This window comes from Anomaloglossus baeobatrachus, chromosome 4, assembly GCF_048569485.1.
Source record: "Anomaloglossus baeobatrachus isolate aAnoBae1 chromosome 4, aAnoBae1.hap1, whole genome shotgun sequence".
Lineage (NCBI taxonomy): Eukaryota > Metazoa > Chordata > Amphibia > Anura > Aromobatidae > Anomaloglossus > Anomaloglossus baeobatrachus.
The window spans coordinates 53613106-53636604 of NC_134356.1; the positions used below are offsets into that span (position 1 = coordinate 53613106).

Below are 23499 nucleotides of genomic sequence, written 5' to 3' on the forward strand. Positions count from 1 at the left end.
TATCATCATCAGTCATTTAGGACAACATTGGACCATTCAGAGATCCTCAATGAACTTCTTTAGTGAGTTTGCTGCACTGAAAGTAAAGGGGATGAATAATATTGCACGCCACAATATTCAGTTATTTATTTTTTACAAAAGTTTAAAATAAGCAATAAATATCGTTCAACTTCACAATTGTGTCCCCCTTGTTGTTGATTCTTCATCATAACATTAAAATTTTTATCTTTATGTTTGAAGCCTGAAATGTGGGAAAAGGTTGAAAAATTCAAGGGGGCTGAGTACTTTCGCAAGGCACTGTATATATAAATATCATAAATTGGCTTAAAAGGAGTCTAGAAAAATAAACAGATAAGAGTTACAAATTCTCTCATGTTTCAATCTAATGAGCTCACAGTTCGCTTCTCAGTTAACTCATTTTGCAGGCAGCGCTAGACAAAGGATATACAGTAGTAAGCAAACAAAATATATTTTATGTTATATAATAATATTTATTCACTTATATAGCGCTATTAATTCCACAGCGCTTTACATACATTGGCAACATATATATATATATATATATATATATATATATATATATATTATATATTTGCTTACTACCATATATCCTTTGTCTAGCGCTGCCCATAAAGAAGGGAATTTTGTTTACTTACCGTAAATTCCTTTTCTTCTAGCTCCTATTGGGAGACCCAGACAATTGGATGTATAGCTTCTGCCTCCGGAGGCCACACAAAGTATTACACTTTAAAAAGTGTAACCCCTCCCCTCTGCCTATACACCCTCCCGTGCATCACGGGCTCCTCAGTTTTGGTGCAAAAGCAGGAAGGAGAAAACGTATAAATTGGTCTAAGGTAAATTCAATCCGAAGGATGTTCGGAGAACTGAACCATGAACCAAAAGAACAATTCAACATGAACAACATGTGTACACAAAAGAACAACCAGCCCAAAGGGAACAGGGGCGGGTGCTGGGTCTCCCAATAGGAGCTAGAAGAAAAGGAATTTACGGTAAGTAAACAAAATTCCCTTCTTCTTTGTCGCTCCATTGGGAGACCCAGACAATTGGGACGTCCAAAAGCAGTCCCTGGGTGGGTAAAAGAATACCCCGATAAAAAGATAAAAAGAGCCGACAACGGCCCTCCTCTTACAGGTGGGCAACCGCCGCCTGAAGGACTCGCCTACCTAGACTGGCGTCTGCCGAAGCATAGGTATGCACCTGATAGTGTTTCGTGAAAGTGTGCAGACTAGACCAGGTAGCTGCCTGACACACCTGCTGAGCCGTCGCCCGGTGCCGCAATGCCCACGCACCCACGGCTCTGGTAGAATGGGCTTTCAGCCCTGAAGGAAGCGGAAGCCCAGAAGCACGGTAGGCTTCAAGAATCAGTTCCTTGATCCACCGAGCCAAGGTTGACTTGGAAGCCTGCGAACCCTTACGCTGGCCAGCGACAAGGACAAAGAGCGCATCTGAACGACGCAGGGGCGCCGTGCGAGACACGTAGAACCGGAGTGCTCTCACTAGATCTAACAAATGCAAATCCTTTTCACACTGGTGAACTGGATGAGGGCAAAATGACGGTAAGGAGATATCCTGATTGAGATGAAAAAGGGGATACCACCTTAGGGAGAAATTCCGGGACAGGACGCAGAACCACCTTATCCTGGTGAAAAACCAGGAAGGGGGCTTTGCATGACAGCGCTGCAAGCTCCGACACTCTTCGGAGTGATGTAATCCTGAAGACGCTAGGAGCCAGGACTCAATGGCCACACAGTCAGGTTGAGGGCCACAGAATTCAGATGGAAAAACGGCCCTTGTGACAGCAAGTCTGGGCGGTCTGGAAGCGCCCACGGTTGACCCACCGTGAGATGCCACAGATCCGGTTTCCACGATCGCCTCGACCAATCTGGAGCGACGAGAATGGCGCGACGACAGTCGGACCTGATCTTGCGTAACACTCTGGGCAGCATCGCCAGAGGAGGAAATACATAAGGCAGTCGAAACTGCGACCAATCCTGAACTAATGCGTCCGCCGCCAGAGCTCTGTGATCCTGAGACCGTGCCATGAAGGCCAGGACCTTGTTGTTATGTCGTGACGCCATGAGGTCGACGTCCGGCGTTCCCCAGCGGCGACAGATCTCTCGAAACACGTCTGGGTGAAGAGACCATTCCCCCGCGTCCATGCCCTGACGACTGAGAAAATCTGCTTCCCAGTTTTCTACGCCCAGGATGTAAACTGCGGAGATCGTGGAGGCTGTGGCTTCCACCCACTGCAGAATCCGCCTGACTTCCTGGAAGGCCTGACGACTGCGCGTGCCGCCCTGATGGTTGATGTATGCGACGGCAGTGGCGTTGTCCGACTGTATACGGATCTGTCTGCCCTCCAGCCATCGATGGAAGGCCAATAGGGCTAGATACACTGCCCTTATCTCCAGAACATTGATCTGAAGGGAGGACTCTACCGGAGTCCAGGTTCCCTGAGCCCTGTGGTGGAGGAAAACCGCTCCCCACCCTGACAGGCTCGCGTCCGTGGTGACCACAGCCCAGGTTGGGGGTAGGAAGGATCTTCCTTGCGATAGAGAATTGGGAAGGAGCCACCACTGAAGAGACGTCTTGGTTGCAAGGGACAGAGAGACGTTCCTGTCGAGGGAAGTCGACCTCCTGTCCCATTTGCGGAGAATGTCCCATTGGAGTGGCCGCAGATGGAATTGCGCGAACGGCACTGCCTCCATCGCTGCCACCATCTTCCCCAGGAAGTGCATGAGGCGCCTCAAGGGGTATGACTGACCCCGAAGAAGAGATTGCACCCCTGCCTGCAGGGAAAGCTGTTTGTCCAGCGGTAGCTTGACTACCGCTGACTGTGTATGAAACTCCATCCCGAGGTAAGTCAGTGATTGGGTCGGTGTCAACTGGGATTTTGGGAAGTTGATTATCCACCCGAACTGCTGGAGAGTCGCCAGAGCGACTGTAAGGCTGTGTTGACACGCCACCCGCGAAGGTGCCCTGACTAGGAGATCGTCTAAGTAGGGAATCACCGAGTGGCCCTGAGAGTGTAGGACCGCCACAACGGATGCCATGACCTTGGTGAACACCCGTGGGGCTGTCGCCAGGCCGAAAGGCAATGCCACGAACTGAAGGTGTTCGTCCCCGATGGCGAAACGCAAGAAGCGTTGATGTTCGGGTGCGATCGGCACATGGAGATAAGCATCCTTGATGTCGATCGATGCTAGGAAGTCTCCTTGTGACATCGAGGCGATGACCGAGCGGAGAGATTCCATCCGAAACCGTCTGGTGCTCACATGTCTGTTGAGCAGTTTGAGGTCCAGAACGGGACGGAATGATCCGTCCTTCTTTGGCACCACGAACAAGTTGGAGTAAAAGCTGCGACCATGTTCCTGAGGGGGAACAGGGATCACAACTCCCTCTGTCTTCAGAGTGACCACTGCCTGAAAAAGTGCGTCAGCCCGAGCGGGTGGCGGAGAGGTTCTGAAGAAACGAGTCTGAGGACGAGAGCTGAACTCTATCCTGTAACCGTGAGAGAGAATGTCTCTCACCCATCGGTCTTGAACATGTGGCCACCAGGCGCCGCAAAAGCGGGAGAGCCTGCCACCGACCGAGGATGCGGTTCGGGGATGCCGAGAGTCATGAGGAGGCCGCCTTGGAGGCCGCGCCTCCGGCGGCCTTTTGGGGGCGTGACTTAGACCGCCACGCATAGGAGTTCCTCTGGCCTTTCTCCGGCCTGCTGGACGAAGCGGATTGGGACTTGGCGGAGGGACGAAAGGACCGAAACCTCGATTGAATTTTCCGTTGCTGAGGTCTCTTAGGTTTGGACTGGGGTAAGGAGGAGTCCTTTCCCTTGGATTCCTTAATAATCTCATCCAATCGTTCGCCAAACAATCGGTCGCCAGAAAACGGCAAACCGGTTAAGAACCTCTTGGAGGCCGAGTCTGCCTTCCATTCGCGCAGCCACATGGCCCTGCGGACTGCCACAGAATTAGCGGATGCCACCGCTGTACGGCTAGCAGAATCTAGGACTGCGTTCATGGCGTAGGAAGAAAAAGCTGACGCTTGAGAGGTCAGAGACGCAACCTGCGAAGCAGAATTACGTGTGACTGCATTAATCTCAGCCAGACAAGCTGAGATAGCTTGTAGTGCCCACACGGCTGCAAAGGCCGGGGCAAAAGACGCGCCCGTGGCTTCATAGATGGATTTCACCAGGAGCTCTATCTGCCTGTCAGTGGCATCCTTTAGCGATGAGCCATCTGCCACCGATACCACAGATCTAGCCGCCAATCTAGAGACTGGAGGATCCACCTTGGGACACTGAGCCCAACCCTTAACTACGTCAGAGGGGAAGGGGTAACGTGTGTCAGTAAGGCGCTTAGTAAAGCGCTTGTCCGGAACCGCTCTGGGCTTCTGGACAGCATCTCTGAAGTTAGAGTGATCGAAAAACGCACTCCGTGTACGTTTGGGGAACCGAAACTGGAGTTTCTCCTGCTGAGACGCCGACTCCTCTACAGGTGGAGGCGGGGGAGACAGATCTAACACCTGGTTGATGGACGAGATAAGATCATTTACTAAGGCGTCCCCTTCAGGTGTATCAAGATTGAGGGCAACGTCAGGTTCAGAGCCCTGAGCTGCGACGTCCGCCTCGTCCTCCAGAGAGTCCTCGAGCTGGGAACCCGAGCAGCGTGAAGAAGTCAGGGAAGATTCCCAGCGGGCCCGCTTAGTCGGTCTGGGACTGAGGTCCGGGCAGGAGTCCTCCGCGTGGGACCTAGGGCCCAACCTGGCAGCGCGCTGCGGCGCGAACCGAGAGGGGCCTGGAGGCGACGAGCTAACGGGGAGCGGGGCCTGTGTAAGGACCGGTCTGGACTGCAAAGCTTCTAGCAACTTGGCAGACCATTTGTCCATAGACTGAGCCATGGATTGTGAAAGTGACTCAGAGAGTTTCACAGCAAATGCAGCAAACTCTGTCCCTGCCGCCTGGACAGGGGGAGCAGGAGGGTCTGCCTGAGCCGAGGGGCCCACTAGTGACCGAGGCTCCGGCTGAGCAAGCGAAACAGGGGTCGAGCATTGCTCACAGTGAGGGTAGGTGGAACCCGCAGGTAACATAGCCGCACAAGAGGTACAGGTCGCAAAAAAACCCTGTGCCTTAGCACCTTTGCTCCTTGTGGACGACATGCTGTTGTCTCCTAGGAGAGTGATCACTGAGGGTATATGGGAAGGGGTATACAGCCCGACCGAACAGAAATATGTATATAAATACGTATCTATTCCGGCACCCTAAGGGGACCAGCACCGGGTGACCGGTGTGGCTTACCGACCGCTAAAGAGCGGAGTGTGTGTCCTCCAGATTCCCTGCCTTAGGTCTCCCAGAGCTGCAGAGCTCTTCTCTGATAATCCTCCACCGGCAGAATGCCAAAAACATGGCTGCCGGAGCTCTCAGGGGAGGAGTGGAGCCGTGGGCGGTGCTAGAAAAGTGCGGGAATCTGGGGTCCTCACAGTGGTCAGTGAGGGGGGAGGAAACATACAGGATGCTCCGGCTCTCACAGCCGACGTCAGGCCGGCCGTCCCGCCCTTACCCCTGACAGGCAGGCCCGGGGGCGGGATTTTTGCTACTAGGCCGCGATGAAGTCGGGGACTAAATTTAAGACCGCGGCCGACAAGCAGGCGCGGTCAGCGCGGAAGTCCGCCGGTCTTCACAAATCAGCAGCTGCTGCAGCGTCCGGGAAGAAGGCGCTCCATGCACAATCCCCATGGGGACACAGAGTACCTTATAGATGCAGGGCCCGGTCCCTGAGGATGAATAGACTCCTGTCCAGCAGATTCCCACAGGGGCTGCGGAGGGAGCCCGGTCCCAGTGAATGGATGACCGGTCAGGATCCCACTTCTCCCAGAGCCACTAAGGGATGGTGAAGGAAAACGGCATGAGGCTCCGGCCTTTGTACCCGCAATGGGTACCTCAACCTTAACAACACCGCCGACGTAGTGGGGTGAGAAGGGAACATGCCGGGGGCCCCGTGGGGGCCCTCTTTTCTTCCAACCGACATAACTAAGTTGAGAATGCATGAGTGGATGTGTGCCTCCTTCCACACAAAGCATAAAACTGAGGAGCCCGTGATGCACGGGAGGGTGTATAGGCAGAGGGGAGGGGTTACACTTTTTAAAGTGTAATACTTTGTGTGGCCTCCGGAGGCAGAAGCTATACACCCAATTGTCTGGGTCTCCCAATGGAGCGACAAAGAAATATGAGTTAACTGAGAATCGAACAGTGAGCTCATTCAGATTCAAAGATGAGAGAATTTGTAACATCTTTTTTTTTTTTTCCCTAGTCTCCCTTTGGCCAATTTATGAGCATAGCAAAGTTAAATAAACAAGGCACGTAAAAGAGAAATGGTGCAAAACTTGTACTGGATTTACATAACTCCAAATCTATACATTTGATGTAAAAAAAAAAAAAAAAAAAAAAAAAAAAAAATATGATAATCCCCAAAGGTAGATGGCACCACTTAGCGGCATCAGGTCTGATACACAACACTGGCTTCAGCTTTGAGCTATTATCTTTTTGCTGGGCAACCGCTGCACAAATAACATATTTTTGATCTTTTTCATAATGAAAGACTCAATAATAAAAACAGGAAAAAAAAAAAAAAAAAAAAGAAAGACGGAGTCATTTATCATCAAAGCCGAGTGATGCATAAACAAGAAATAAAAAGCTTTCTGCCTCTCCAGTCACCCAGATAGGACGCCGATCTGCAGATAAAAGCGGATACCGAGCGCAGCGTGGACTGTAATCCGAGCAGCGTCCTATGATCTGTGCGCTGGGGAGGAGAAATATATAAAAGAAAAAAAAAAAAAAAAAAAAAAAAAGGACAAAAGGGAGATGCTCCTCATTAACCCCTTAACGACCTATGGCTTGCCATGTATGTCATGGGTTGTGTCTGTCACATACGGACTTAAGGAAGGTCCGGCATGGGGCAAGCACATAAACAGGGGTTTCCCCACAACAAAAAAGGGGGGCCCTAGGACAAGTGAGAGGGAAGATAGACACCGCCTACTTACCTGCACAATACCCTGCACTCCTAGCCAGTCCCTATACAAGTTCCTCACCTGGGGCTCAGCAGGAAACTAAAGCCCTGGAAGACCCTACAATAGTCCTGGCTAGTGAGTGGGAAAGTAAGGATCACTAGTCCCAGCGCTGCACTTAACACACCAGGGAAGGAGGACAGACAGGGGAATCAGAGGATAAATGCCAATGTTTTGGTTGTAGTTAGGCAACAGGACTGCAGCCTACACCACAACAGACGGAAAGGGTTCCAACAGCTCCTTCCACCTCCAGGCCAAGTCTCAGACTGAGGAATCAGTATAACCAGCACCCTCTACAGGGAGAAAAGGGTATTTATAGGGAGTGGGAGTGGTCCCAAACCGGAAACACCTGAGGAGAGGAAAAGAGTATGCTGCTGGCAAGGAAAACTGACATTAACCCGTTATACACCAAAAGAAAGAAAACTACATTTAATATGAAGAGCCTTGAATGGAAATGGCTCTCTGGCCGTGAATCTGTCACTAGACTCATAATGCAGAGAGACAGTCATGACACTCTCCCTGCATTTGATGCGGGCTCACACGCCAAGCCCACATCTATCCCTGCAGATGAAGGCTGAATCAGCCAGCCTTCATCTGCCTCTAACAGCCGTGGGTGGAGAGATGCTCCGCCAGTGGATGTTAACCTGTTAAATGCCGCTGTTCTGACCCCTCACCGACACTTGTGGGACGCTGATGAGTTGTCATGACAGACAGGGGTCTGCTGATAATCCCCGCGTGGTCATCACAGTTCTCCTATGAAAACCAGCACATGGCCGGCATTCATAGAAGACTGACTTCTTCTACATACCGCAATGCCATGGCATTACTGTATACAGAACAAGTCATCAGACTATTGCAGGATCAAGTTGAGACTATTATATGCTGTAAAAAGTAATAAAAAGATTAAAATATATATATATATAATGTTTGAAATCACCCCACTTTAAGCACATTAAAAATGAATGAAAATATACACTTATCTGGTATTGTTGTGTTCTTAAAAATCCAATCTCTGAAAATTATTAAATGAATTAATCTGACCAGTAAACCGTAACAAGAAAAAAAAGAAAAAAAAAAAAAAGATCAAAAACTACAGTTTTTCGGCCTTAGCAACAAAAGGGAAAAAAATGTACTAGGTAAGTGATCAAAATATCGTCTATGCCCCAAAATTGGGCCACACACAACAGGGGCCAGAGAAGATCACCATGGGAAATCAGGACCCCACACAACAGGGGCCAGAGAAGATCACCGTGGGAAATCAGGACCCCACACAACAGGGGCCAGAGAAGATCACCGTGGGAAATCAGGACCCCACACAACAGGGGCCAGAGAAGATCACCGTGGGAAATCAGGACCCCACACAACACGGGCCGGAGAAGATCACCGTGGGAAATCAGGACCCCACACAACAGGGGCCGGAGAAGATCACCGTGGGAAATCAGGACCCCACACAACAGGGGCCGGAGAAGATCACCATGGGAAATCAGGACCCCACACAACACGGGCCGGAGAAGATCACCGTGGGAAATCAGGGCCGCACACAACAGGGGCCGGAGAAGATCACCGTGGGAAATCAGGGCCGCACACAACAGGGGCCGGAGAAGATAACTGTGGGAATAGGGCTTGGTGAGTAAGGGGCACTGCAGGGCATCAAAAGGTGTGTGGTGGACCTGAGGGGGCAATATACTGAACGTGGTTTATACTGTAAATTGAGAGGGTAAATACAGTGTAGAAAGGCATCATACTAAATGGGTCCATGAACAGGACATCGGAGTGGGTGGGAATATTTAGGGGCTTCATTAGGGTCAGCAATTCCCGTCCCTGACCCTCCCTCTCTTTAGAAGTAGAGAGGTATACCCTTCTGTGACTGCGTCTATGCTTCACATTTTTTTTTTTTTTTAGAGGAGGGGCATTTCAGACTTTTGCGATGGAGCCCCATGATTTCTATTTACACCCTTATTAAAAAGGCCTAGTTCCTGTAGGAGCAATTGATATTTTTCATACCACAATCCCGGCATTTTTCACAGCCAAAGGCAGTCCGAGGAGTCCGGTCCCAATGTTCCCTTTTAGTAAATGTATCAAAGTCTGGAACCATCTGAAGGAAAACAGAAGAGAAGGATAAATGTCACAATGAGGTCAGGGTTAATCAAAATATCTCATTCAAAAGGTATAGTGTCCACAACTACCAATAATAATCCCAATCATCTGTATCATCATACCCGAAAAGGAGTCTAGGGAAATACAGCCATATGGACACACAGAATAAAAAATAATAAAAACACTGTACATGGCCACTATCCATTAGCTAGGATAACTTTCCAATAGGGGATAACTTTCTCACCACTCGCCCATTACCAAACCTGGGAAAGGAGCAGCGTACGATCATGCGCACTGCGCTCAATTCATGCTTATGGCAATGGTGAAGACCAACCGAGCCCAGCACAACCTCCGGTGCTCCCACCAAGAGTGATCGGCACTGCTACATTCACACATGGCACTATAAAGCCCCGATTCGCAGGATCATGGGGAGCCCTAGGGGTCAGACCCCAATCCATGGGGATGATATGGATGGGGAGAATTATCAAACTTGAGAGTACCCATTTAAGTCTCTCCTAACCTGCACAGTCTCACTATATCATACCTCCCTTTCTGTCCATAAGACCTTTCAGTTATCAATGGGGATTATGATCAAACAACCATTCCCAAGAAATGACAGGTTTGGGGTTTTTTTATTTTTTTTAAATAATAATAAATAATATTATTATTATTATTATTATTATTATTATTATTATTAAAAATATAAGAGACATGATTTAGTGTTTCTGTTTTTGCAGAGGATACCAAACTCTATAATATATTGCAGACCATGGAAGACGCTCAGAAGTTATAGGTTGACTTGGATAAACTGAGTATTTGGACATCCACTTGGCAGAAGAAGTTTAACGCAGAAAAATGTAAAGGTATTAATCTGGACACTTCAGCATTATATGTTCTATGGGAAATAAAACTAGGAGAGTCACTTGTACATAAGGATCTGGGTGTACATGTCACAGTCACATACAAGATTTCTTCCGTGCCTCCTCCATACTCTGGTATGCTCTAGCCCATCATATCAGACTCTCAACTACCGTGGAAACCTTCAAAACAAACCTGAAGACCCATCTCTTCCGACAAGCCTACAACCCACAATAACTCTCAGACCACTGTACCCTCGCACAACCAGCTCTGTCCTCACTTACTGTATCCTCACCCATCCCCTGTAGACTATGAGCCCTCGTGGGCAGGGTCCTCTCCTCCTGTACCTCACTGTGCCTTGTATTGTTCATGATTATTGTACTTGTCTCTATTATGTACACCCCTTTCCATCTGTAAAGCGCCATGGAATAAATGCCACTATAATGAAGGGAATTTTGTTTACGGTACTTACCGTAAATTCCTTTTCTTCTAGCTCCTATTGGGAGACCCAGACAATTGGGTGTATAGCTACTGCCTCCGGAGGCCACACAAAGTATTACACTTTAAAAAGTGTAACCCCTCCCCTCTGCCTATACACCCTCCCGTGCATCACGGGCTCCTCAGTTTTGGTGCAAAAGCAGGAAGGAGGAAACTTATAAATTGGTCTAGGGTAAATTCAATCCGAAGGATGTTCGGAGAACTGAAACCATGAACCAAAAGAACAATTCAACATGAACAACATGTGTACACAAAAGAACAACAGCCCGAAGGGAACAGGGGCGGGTGCTGGGTCTCCCAATAGGAGCTAGAAGAAAAGGAATTTACGGTAAGTAAACAAAATTCCCTTCTTCTTTGTCGCTCCATTGGGAGACCCAGACAATTGGGACGTCCAAAAGCAGTCCCTGGGTGGGTAAAGAATACCTCGATAAAAAGAGCCGAAACGGCCCCCTCTTACAGGTGGGCAACTGCCGCCTGAAGGACTCGCCTACCTAGACTGGCATCTGCCGAAGCATAGGCATGCACCTGATAGTGTTTCGTGAAAGTGTGCAGACTCGACCAGGTAGCCGCCTGACACACCTGCTGAGCCGTAGCCTGGTGCCGCAATGCCCAGGACGCACCCACGGCTCTGGTAGAATGGGCTTTCAGCCCTGAAGGAATCGGAAGCCCAGAAGAACGGCAGGCTTCAAAAATCGGTTCCTTGATCCACCGAGCCAAGGTTGACTTGGAAGCCTGCGACCCCTTACGCTGGCCAGCGACAAGGACAAAGAGCGCATCAGAGCGGCGCATTGGCGCCATGCGAGACACGTAGATCCGGAGTGCTCTCACTAGATCTAACAAATGCAAATCCTTTTCATATTGGTGAATTGGATGAGGGCAAAATGAAGGTAAGGAGATATCCTGATTGAGATGAAAAGTGGACACCACCTTAGGGAGAAAGTCCGGGACCGGACGCAGAACCACCTTATCCTGGTGAAATACCAGGAAAGGGCCTTTGCATGACAGCGCTGGAAGCTCTGACACTCTACGGAGTGAAGTAACCGCCACTAGAAATGCCACCTTCTGCGAAAGACGTGATAGAGAGACATCCCGCAGCGGCTCAAAAGGTGGTTTTGAAGAGCCCGTAGAACCATGTTGAGATCCCAGGGTTCCAGCGGACGCTTGTAAGGTGGGACTATGTGGCAAACTCCCTGCAGGAACGTGCGGACCTGCGGAAGCCTCGCTAGACGCTTTTGAAAAAACACGGAAAGCGCCGATACTTGTCCCTTGAGAGAGCCGAGAGACAACCCTTGTCCAATCCCGATTGAAGGAAGGAAAGAAACCTGGGTAAGGCAAACGGCCAGGGGGTAAACCCCCTCTCAGAGCACCAGGCTAAGAAGATTCTCCAAGTTCTATGATAGATCTTGGCTGACGTTGGTTTCCTGGCCTGTCTCATAGTGGCAAAGACATCTTGAGACAACCCTGAGGATGCTAAGAGCCAGGACTCAATGGCCACACAGTCAGGTTGAGGGCCGCAGAATTCAGATGGAAAAATGGCCCTTGAGATAGCAAGTCTGGTCGGTCTGGGAGCGCCCACGGTTGCCCTACCGTGAGATGCCACAGATCCGGGTACCACGACCGCCTCGGCCAATCTGGAGCGACGAGGATGGCGCGGCGGCAGTCGGACCTGATCTTGCGCAACACTCTGGGCAGCATTGCCAGAGGAGGGAATACATAAGGCAGTTGAAACTGCGACCAATCCTGAACTAAGGCGTCCGCCGCCAGAGCTCTGTGGTCCTGAGCCCGTGCCATGAATGCCGGGACCTTGTTGTTGTGCCGAGACGCCATGAGATCGACGTCCGGCGTTCCCCAGCGGCAACAGATCTCTTGAAACACGTCCGGGTGGAGAGACCATTCCCCCGCGTCCATGCCCTGGCGACTGAGGAAGTCTGCTTCCCAGTTTTCTACGCCCGGAATGTGAACCGCGGAGATGGTGGAGGCTGTGGCCTCCGCCCACAGCAGAATCCGCCGGACTTCTTGGAAGGCTTGGCGACTGCGAGTGCCGCCCTGGTGGTTGATGTCCGCAACCGCCGTGGCGTTGTCCGACTGTATGCGGATCTGCCTGCCCTCGAGCCACCGATGGAACGCCTTGAGGGCTAGATACACTGCCCTTATCTCCAGAACATTGATCTGAAGGGAGGACTCTGTCGGAGTCCAGGTTCCCTGAGCCTTGTGGTGGAGAAAAACCGCTCCCCATCCTGACAGGCTCGCGTCCGTCGTGACCACAGCCCAGGATGGGGGCAGAAAGGATTTTCCTTTTGACAGAGAAGTGGGGGGAAGCCACCACTGAAGTGAGGTCTTGGCTTCCAGAGACAGAGAGACGTTCCTGTCTAAGGACGTCGGCCTCTTGTCCCATTTGCGGAGAATGTCCCATTGGAGAGGACGCAGATGAAATTGCGCAAATGGAACTGCCTCCATTGCTGCCACCATCTTCCCCAGGAAGTGCATGAGGCGCCTCAGGGGGTGCGACTGGGCCCGAAGAAGGGATTGCACCCCTGTCTGCAGCGACCGCTGTTTGTCCAGCGGTAGCTTGACCATCGCTGAGAGAGTATGAAACTCCATCCTGAGGTACGTCAGTGACTGGGTCGGAGACAATTTTGACTTTGGAAAATTGATGATCCACCCGAACCTCTGGAGAGTCTCCAGAGGAACGGTCAGACTGTGTTGACAAGCCACCCGTGAGGGTGCCTTGACTAGGAGATCGTCTGGGTAAGGGATCACCGAGTGGCCCTGAGAGTGTTCGTCCCCGATGGCGAAACGCAGGAAGCGTTGATGCTCTTGAGCGATCTGCCATGGAGATAGGCATCTTTGATGTCGATTGATGCTAGGAAGTCTCCTTGGAACATTGAAGCGATGACAGATCGGAGGGATTCCATGCGAAACCGTGGAGAGCCTGCCACCGACCGAGGATGCGGTTTGGGGCGGCCGAAAGTCATGAGGAGGCCGCCTTGGAGACGGTGCCTCCGGTGGTCTTTGGAGGACGTGACTTAGACCGCCATGGAGAAGAGTTCCTCTGACTCTTCTGTGGCCTGTTGGACGAGGAGGGCTGGGACGCTTGAGAAGCCAAGGACACAACCTGCGGGGCAGAGGTACGTGCGACCGCATTAATCTCAGCCAGAGAAGCTGAGATAGCTTGGAGTGCCCTCACGGCTGCGAAGGCCGGAGCAAAAGATGCGCCTATGGCTTCATAGATGGATTTCATCATAAGCTTTATTTGCCTGTCAGTGGCATCCATGAGAGATGAACCATCTGCCACTAATACTACGGATCTAGCCGCCAGTCTGGAGACTGGAGGATCCACCTTGTGACACTGAGCCCAACCCTTAACTACGTCAGGGGGGGAAAGGGTAACGTGTGTCATTAAGGCGCTTAGTAAAGCGCTTGTCCGGAAAGTTCTGTGCTTCTGGACAGCCTCTCTGGAGTTAGAGTGATCGAAAAAACGCACTCCGTGTACATTTGGGAAACCTAAACTGGTGTTTCTCCCGCTGTGAAGCCGACTCCTCCATAGGAGAAGATGGGGAAGAGAGGTCTAGCACCTGGTTGATGGACGCTATAAGGTCATTTACTATGGCGTCCCCTTCAGGTGTATCCAGATTGAGAGCAACGTCAGGTTCAGAGCCCTGAGCTGCGACCTCCGCTTCATTCTCCCGAGAGTCCTCAAGCTGAGACCCCGAACAGCATGATGAAGTCGTGGAAGGTTCCCAGCGAGCCCGGTTAGCCTGTCTGAGGCCGCGGTCCGTGTCTGAGTTCTCACCGTGGGATCTGGGTGTTACCCCAGGAGCCCCTTGTTGTACCGACCCAGAGGGGCCTGGGAGCGATGAACTCACAGCGCCCTGGCCCTGTTTTACCGGTCTGGACTGCAAAGCTTCTAGTATCTTAGCAGCCCCTCTGTTCATAGACTGGGCCATGGAATGTGAAAGCGACTCAGAGAGTTGCTCAGTCAAACGTGCAAACTCTGTCCCTGCCATCTGTGCAGTGGAAACCAGTGGTACCACCTGTGCCAAGGGTCCCACCAGTGCCGGAGGCTCCGGCTGAGTGAGTGCCCCAGGGGCCAAGCATTTGCAATGATAGGTGGAACCTGCCGGCAATATAGCCGCACAAGAGGTACAGGTTGCAAAGAAAGCCTGTGCCCTGGCACCATTACTGTTTGCGGACGACCTGCTGATTTCACCTCTTAGTGATCAGCGAGGGTATATAGCCAAAAGCAAATAGTGCTGCCGAACAGTGAAATCATATACCATATAAATATATATACACTTCGACACCCAAGGGGGGCCAGCACCCGATTGGGAAACTGGTGCCCCACAGTGCTCAGTGAGGGGGGAGGCGGATACCAAGTATGCTCCAGCCCTCACTGCCGACGTCCAGTCGGCCGTCCCGTCGTTACCCCTGACTGGCGGGCCCGGGAACGGGAGTATATGGTACTAGGCCGCAAGAGCCGGGGACTAAAGTTAAAAACGCGGCCGGCAAACAGGCGCGGTCGGCGCGGTAGTCCCGGTCCCACAAACCACACAGCAACCGCTGCGGCGTTTGTAACCCAGGTGCTGCATGCAGCGTCCCCAAAGGGGACACAGAGTACCTTATGGATGCAGGGCTCTGTCCCTGATGATGTCCAGTCTCCTGTCCGTCAGAATCCCCCAGGGGCTGCGGATGGAGCCCGGTCCCATGCATGGCGACCGGTTAGGAACCCCCTCTCCCAGAGCTGCAGAGCACATTCTGAGATTCTCCACCGGCAGAATCATACTGAGACCCATATAACAATGGCTGCCGGCGTTCCGAGGGGAGGAGGGAGCCGAGGGCGGAACCACAAAAGTGCGGGAATCTGCGCCCCATAGTGAACAGTGAGGGGGGAGGAGGACAGCGAAGTGTGCTCCAGCCCTCACCGTCGGTGTCATACCGACCGTCCCACCCTTCCCCCTGACTGGCAGGCCCAGGGGCGGGAGTTTAATATACTAGGCCGCAAAAGCCGGGGACTAAAGTAAAAACCGCGGCCGGCAAACAGGCACGGTCGGCGCGGTAGTCCCGGTCAAAAAAACCACACCGCAGTCGCTGCAGCGTCTGAGGCCAAGGTGCTTCATGCACCGTCCCAAAGGGGACACAGAGTACCTGTAGATGCAGGGCCATGTCCCTGACGATACTCAGTCTCCTGTCCGGCAGATTCCCCCTGGGGCTGCGGAGGGAGCCCGGTCCCAGTGGCTGGATGACCGGTTAGGATCCCACTTCACCCAGAGCCCCTAAGGGATGGGGAAGGAAAACGGCATGTGGCTCCAGCCTGTGTACCCGCAATGTGTACCTCAACCTTAACAGCACCGCCGACTCAGTGGGGTGAGAAGGGAGCATGCCGGGGGCCCTGTTAGGGGCCCTCTTTTCTTCTCCTTCAACACAAAGCATAAAACTGATGGGCCCGTGATGCACGGGAGGGTGTATAGGTAGAGGGGAGGGGTTACACTTTTTAAAGTGTAATACTTTGTGTGGCCTCCGGAGGCAGTAGCTATACACCCAATTGTCTGGGTCTCCCAATGGAGCGACAAAGAAAATAATAATAATAATAATAATAATAAAATAATAAAATAATAAAATAATAATTATATTATTATAATTATTAACAATAATAAATGGAGATCACAGATTTATTTAATTAATAGCTTGCAATGTCATTTAGTGGCTTCTAAAACCAGCAAGATTTTGTCATGTATTAGAGGGGATCTGTCAGCAGGATTTTGTTATGTAATCTAAAGACAGCAGGAGATAGAGGGTGACACACAAAGTTCAAAGACGTGTCATTTATGAGACAAGCGAGACAAGGCTCCTATCTGACAGTAAGGGGTACTTTGCACACTACGACATCGCAAGCCGATGCTGCGATGCTGAGCGCGATAGTCCCCGCCCTCTTCGCAGCTGCGATATCTTGTGATAGCTGGCGTAGTGAACATTATCGCTACGGCAGAGTCACATGCACTCACCTGCCCTGCAACGTCACTCTGGCCGGCGACCCGCCTCCTTCCTAAGGGGGCGAGTCATGCGGTGTCACATGGACGGCGGCCAATAGAAACGGAGGGGTGGAGATGAGCGGGACATAACATCCTGCCCACCTCCGTCCTCCCACATAGCCGGCGTGAGCCGCGGTGACGCAGGTAATGAGATGTTCCTCGCTCCTGCGGCTTCTCACACAGGGATGTGTGCTGCCGCAGGAACAACATCGTACCGTCGCTGCCGCACAATGATGAAAATGTCGGACACTACACCGATGATACGATTACGACGCTTTTGCACTCGTTCATCGTATCAAAAAGGATTTACACACTACGATATCGACAGCGATGCCGAATGTGCGTCACTTTCGATTTGACCCCGACAACATCGCAGCTGCGATATCGTAGAGTGCAAAGTACCCCTAAGAATCATCTGAAAGAAAAACCATGTGAAATCCTAACGTTCCGGGGCAGCCTGCTTACCCACCAAATCCAGCATATCCACCAAACACTAATCCAAAACACCCTCCAGTTCCACCCCTACAGCCTGGTTATCCACCAGGACAACCAGTCTATCACCCAGGTCAACCCATGTAGATTTTGCTGCAGATTTCTGAAAATACGCGTCAAAACTACACAGCGTGTGCACTGAGCCTAATAGTAAAGGTTTTAAACACCCTGGGATTATCATTGCCCGGACTACACTAGTCTGGGATGCCCCCTCCCCCTGTGATTAGCAGCTCACTGTCTATAGACACTGTACATACAGAGCATGGTGTGGGAGGGGACAGCTTTCTGCTGCATTGTTAAATCTAAACACCTCTGTATCAGAACAGCTGCACCCAGTAATGTAAATGACACATCGTTGGATTCAGGATCCCTTTGTCTAGATCAGGCAGCTCTCATATAAGGTAGCAAAAACCTGCTGACATATTCCCTTTACAGGGGCATGGATGTAATAATTTACAAAGTCGTAGTGTGGCCTGATAAGGAATATACAGTTCAGTTCTTGGCACCGCTACGTAGCAAGTATGCCATGGAGAAAAGAAGAAACGGGGCAAAAAAAAAAAAAAAAGACACAAAACTGATAAGGGCAATGGAAGATGAACATTAAGAGAATGCTATGTCTATACTCACGTGGTGCTGCTGCTGCCGTGTTCTCCGAGCCTCTCATACTGGTTGGGTCGGGGGATGAAGCTATTGATGATCCCCGGGGAAGACTCCTCGCTGGGACTGACCTCTGTGGAGCTGTAGTCATTGTACGCGTCACTTCTCAGCCTAGTGGTCGCCATGATGCCTAGACCAACAGAAGGGAAAAAGAGTGTAAGACCACGATAAGCAGAGTACTGGGCTCTAGAGACAGTACATATAAAGCTAGAGAGCTTTCTTGGGAACGGGGCCATACAGCTGCCGGATACTTCATGAAGGAAACAACAATTGAAATTGTATTATTTTTTTTCCCCACAGTACACAGGTGGAGGACCGTGAGAACATCCAGCTGTGACCGCAGATACACTGAGTGATGTCTCTGTCCAAAGCACTGCAGGAGGTCATGTTTTCTAATGTCACCACAATTGCAACTTCAGTATGTAGCAGAGCCAGGATCGTCATGGGACCTCAGGTAGATTCCGTCGGACCCGGATGTTTTGCGGGTTAATAAATTAGAGAAAGAGGGTGGGGTTTTTTTTGTATTTTACTTCAAATAAATTATTTTTTTGGTGTTTGAATTTATTTCCTTTCACTTACAGGATTAGTAATGGGGGGTGGGTCTCAGACGCCTCCCATTACTAATCTAGTGCTTAGTGGCAGCTGGCAAAAAAGATTTGTATTTGGAATCCAAAAATAAAAAAATAAAAAAATGTACACCTTTATTGAATCTGTTTAAAACATGATAAAATAAAGCATAGACAATATAGACGGACCAGTCTACCCATTTCGGGCAAAGCCTTTAGTCTTGTCTTAGTGGCAGCCGTGAGCTATCATTAACCCCTTACATTACCCTGATTTCCACTGCATCAGGGCAATCAGGAGCAGACAGGTTAAGCGCTGGAATTGTCACATCTAATGGATGCTACATTTCTGGGCGGCTGCAGGCTGCTATTTTTTAGGTTGGGGGGCACCAGTAAGCATGGGTCTCCTCAGCCTGAAAATAGCAGCCTCCGGCTGTCTGCTTTATCATGGCTGGGTGTCAAAATTTAAAAAATCTGCAAAGAGTTACTCTTATTTTGATACACAGCCAAGAAAAGCCCATGGTTGGGGGCTGCAGCCTGTAGCCATCTGCTTTAGCTGTGTTGGGTATCACAATATTGGCTTATTCATTTTTTGTTATATTTTTACAGCACAATAGGGACGCAGACTGTGTGTGTGATTGCAGCAAATCACAGATGCTGTCACAGAGAATGGGGGCGCAGTCTGACTGCAACCAATCACAGACGCCGGGACAGCAGTGAATATGTATGAGGGTTAATGATTGTACCCGGAAGCAGTGGTACAGCCATGCGGGAGACTTGATAAGTATAACGGTCTTGTTTGCAGCCGCCCAGCACTTTCTATTACCATTTTACAGTACAATGTTCAGGTCCTCATAGCCTTAGCTCGGCATCAGGGCAGATGTTCCAGTTCAAGTTGGGTCCTCAACCAGATTTTTGTATTAAAAACCAGCCAGACCCGATGAACCAAAATATCTGCGGGTTTACCCAGCTCTAGTCAGCGTGTACGATTTCCCACATTTAGAGATTCCCTCCGCTCATTGGGACTGTATGGTGTGAACAGCCACCTACTACAATTAGCTATCATTGAGCGGCACGGTGGCTCAGTGGTTAGCAGTAGCACTGCAGTCTTGCAGCGCTGGGGTCCTGGGTTCGAATCCCACCAAGGACACCATCTGCAAGGAGTTTGTATGTTCTCCCCGTGTTTGCGTGGGTTTCCTCCCACACTCCAAAGACATACAGATAGGGACTTTAGATTGTGAGCCCCAATGGGGACACTGATGATAATGTATGTAAAGAGCTGCGGAATATGTTAGCGCTATATATAAAAAAAAAAAAAAAAAAAAAAAAAAAAAAAGAGATCCATTTGAATGAGAATATTATCCGGCAGATCTTTTAGAATAAAATCTTCATTATCCTACTACACTCATTAATCTCACAGAAAAAGAAGCAGCCATTACCAATCCCAGGTCAGATACCAATGCACTACAGGACGCAGCGGACCCTCATGAGGAAGGTGGGCGCAGCACAGGTGCAAAATACTAAGGAAACAACCACTCATGGAAGAGGTGTCTGCTGTATTGTAAATGCACACATATAGAGCATGTACAGGGCAAAGGCAACAATGTTCGAGCTGTCAGGGCCGCTGCTCCCATCTGGACAGGAGATTGCGCAATCTGAGACTTCTGCACCAAATTAATATGGGGAACTCACAAACCAGAGAGGAAAAAGTGCAGAGTCGGGAGCTCAGTGACCCCCATTAACACAGCGGAATTACAAGGCTGCACCCCGGAAACACACTGATTTAAATTGTATAAATATATTATATATTATAATATTTATTTTTAAATTCTGTTAACACCCATACTTTTAAATGGGGAATACGGGGCGATTTGAAATTTTTCTCTCATATACAGTACAGAACAAAAGTTTGGACACACCTTCTCATCTCTAGAACAACTGTTAAGAGGAGACTTTGTGCAGCAGCCTTCATGGTAAAATAGCTGCTAGGAAACCACTGCTAAGGACAGGCAACAAGCAGAAGAGACTTCTTTGGGCTAAAGAACACAAGGAATGGACATTAGAGCAGTGGAAATCTGTGCTTTGGTCTGATGAGTCCAAATTTGAGATCTTTGGATCCAACCACCGTGTCTTTGTAGAAAAGGTGAACGGATGGACTCTACATGGCTGGTTCCCACCGTGAAGCATGAAGGAGGAGGTGTGATGGTGTGGGGGGGCTTTGCTGGTGACACTGTTGGGGATTTATTCAAAATTGAAGGCATACAGAACCAGCATGGCTACCACAGCATCTTGCAGCGGCGTGCTATTCCATTCGGTTTGCGTTTAGTTAGACCATCATTTATTTTTCAACAGGACAATGACCCCAAACACACCTCCAGGCTGTGTAAGGGCTATTTGACTAAGAAGGAGAGTGATGAGGTGCTACGCCAGATGACCTGGCCTCCACAGTCACCAGACCTGAACCCAATCGAGATGGTTTGGGATGAGCTGGACCGCAGAGTGAAGGCAAAAGGGCCAACAAGTGCTAAGCATCTCTGGGAACTCCTTCAAGACTGTTGGAAAACCATTACTGGTGACTACCTCTTGAAGCTCATCAAGAGAATGCCAAGAGTGTGCAAAGCAGTAATCAAAGCAAAAGGTGGCTACTTGGAAGAACCTAGAATATAAGACATATCAGTTGTTTCACACTTTTTTGTTAAGAATTTCATTCCACATGTGTTAATTCATAGTTTTGATGCCTTCAATGTGAATCTACAATTTTCAGAGTCATGAAAATAAAGAAAACTCTTTGAATGAGAAGGTGTGTCCAAACCTTTGATCTGTACTGTGTAGTATAATATATCCCTGTCTATCTCTCTATCACACTTCAAATCACGCCTAATTCATCATTTAAGAATGAATGATACTAAAATATTATATATATATATATATATATATATATATATATATATATATATATATATGAGGTTAAAAGAGTGGCAAGCACATTTTGAATCCCCCTTGTTTCATCCTTTAATAATAACAGTACAATCATGCATTCTATAAAAGGTCTATGTTGTCCCCCTGTAGACCCCACAAATACTCTTATAAAATCTCCTGCTCTGTCTTTAAATTCTTGGATCTGGTCCAATGGGCATCGCTGCAGCTCCTGTCCCTCCTTTCAGCGTAATCCACGTAGTTGGGCAAAATCGTGCGCCTTTGCAGAGATCAATTCATGCAGGTGCACCTATGGTTTCGGCTCTGCCCGCAATAGGGTAGAGTGAAGTGTGCCTGTGCGTTTTGCCCACCTACATGGATGGCGCAGGAGGAGTCATCCACATCATCAGAGGACGGCGATCAGCGCCGAAAAGGTGGACAGGAGCCGCAATGATGCCCATCGAACCCTAGGATTTACATACAGGGCAGGAGATTTTATAAGGGTATTTGTGGGGTCTACAGGGGGAGTCAGGGGACAACGTGCACCTGTATAGACTGCAGAACAGGCGCTGCTAAAGGTGCTAGTTTTGGTCTAAAACTCAAAAATCTGCTGACAGGTTCCCTATAAATTATTTAACCCATAAAGTAAAGTAAACAACTTAAAAAGGTTAAAAAAAAAAAAAAATCAAGATTGTAGTTTTTTTGGTGCGAGCTGCCATAAAAAGTGATCACAACATTTTATCCTTCAAACGGTGTCATTGAAACTTTCAGCTCCTCACACAAAACTGACAAGAAAAAAAAAGTTCTGGGTCTCAGAAAACACAAACTAAATGTTTTTTAGCCAATTTCTGAATCTTTTTGAAGCACTAAAATGAAAATAAAAAAAAAATAAATAAATCTTAATATCGGTGTCATCATCCAGACCTGGAAAATCACATTACAGGCTCGTTACACAGCTCAATAAGTGTTGTAAAAACAAAACCCACAAATAAAAAAAAATATATATATAATAATAATAATAATAATAATAAAAAATAATTTACTGGGGGGGGGGGGGAATTAAAGGGAATCTGTCACCAGAGAGCAGCATAATGTAGAGACATAGACCCTGATTCCAGCGATGTGTCACTTACTGAGCTGCTTGGTGTCATTTTGATACAATCAATGTTTTCTCTGCTGCTGATCTAACAGTTATACAGAGCTCATGAATATGCTGGACTACTTATAGTACACCAAGTAGTCCTGTAATGATAATCTACTGCTGATTAATCACTGATTTTACAAAACTACACAAAGCAGCCCAGTAAGTGACACATTGCTGGAATCAGGGTCTCTGCCCCTACATTATGCTGATCTCAGACCAGATGGTAAAAACCTGGTGACAGATTCCTTTTAAAGGGTGTGGTTCAATTCTACAACTGTAAAATAAAATGAGGGAGGAATGCGGCTCCAGTCACTGTGTGCACAGAGCCCTGCAGTCTGGATCTGATCAATATGGGGAGGGAAGATTGTGCACCAGTTATTTTCTATACAGGTTCTCGGTTAGGTCATAGGGGGCGGCAGGGAGACCCCGGGAGAAGCTCACAGGGAACACCTGCTCCGATATTATTAATTTCCAGATTATAAATCACAATATTGACCCCGCAAGGGCCGCCGTACTGCTGTTATTGTCCCGCTAATACCCAATACTGACCCTCGCCGGCCCCTGTACTGCCGTTATTGTCCGGCTAACACCCATATTACCATACTGACCCTCGCCGGCCCCCGTACCGGTGGAGGGTGGTGTAGATAATATCCCGAGCTCCCCCGTACTTACATCCTCAGGGCCCCGCAGTCTCGGCAGTGACACCAGCAGCGCTCCGCACACACTTCCTGCTCCTCCGCTCTGTCAGCTCCTCATCATTACCTCTACAAGCACACTCTACAGTCACGTGAGGCGCTATCAGCTGATGGTCGTCATGACAACTGAATTATAATTTTTTTTTTCTGTCGTTTTGTATCTCGAAAACTTTATTGTTCTCTTTACAAGGAAAACCGCCCTGTTTATGCCTTTCTGTAGTCATTTATCTATACTTTTATATTTTCTTGTGGGTATCATATATAAGGCAGCCGGTCCTAGGAAGTTCTGTGTTCAAAGTCGTTTTAGTGACGGTTTACTTGCAATAACCAGTTTGTTTCACCAGGTGGCGCTATAACGGTGTAAAAAAGCTATAGTGTCTGTCTATGATCTGGCCACATGGTGGCGCTGTGTATTGGATAGAATAGATAGATAGATAGATAGATAGATAGATAGATAGATAGATAGA

The 23499-nt window shown here is 49.0% G+C and overlaps 1 protein-coding gene across 1 annotated transcript in view; it reads right to left on the minus strand.

Annotated features, from left to right (window-relative positions):
- Nucleotides 1-23150, minus strand: part of LOC142303164 (proton-coupled amino acid transporter 1-like) — a 112130-nt gene extending 88980 nt beyond the window's left edge. The window contains exons 1-3 of the mRNA XM_075344335.1: nt 23010-23150; nt 17685-17844; nt 9088-9178 (exon numbers count right to left, since the gene is read on the minus strand). Of these exons, the coding sequence (XP_075200450.1) occupies nt 9088-9178; nt 17685-17839 (246 nt within the window). The 5' untranslated portion in view covers nt 17840-17844; nt 23010-23150. The remainder of the gene's footprint in view (nt 1-9087; nt 9179-17684; nt 17845-23009) is intronic.
- Nucleotides 23151-23499: the final 349 nt, after the last annotated feature.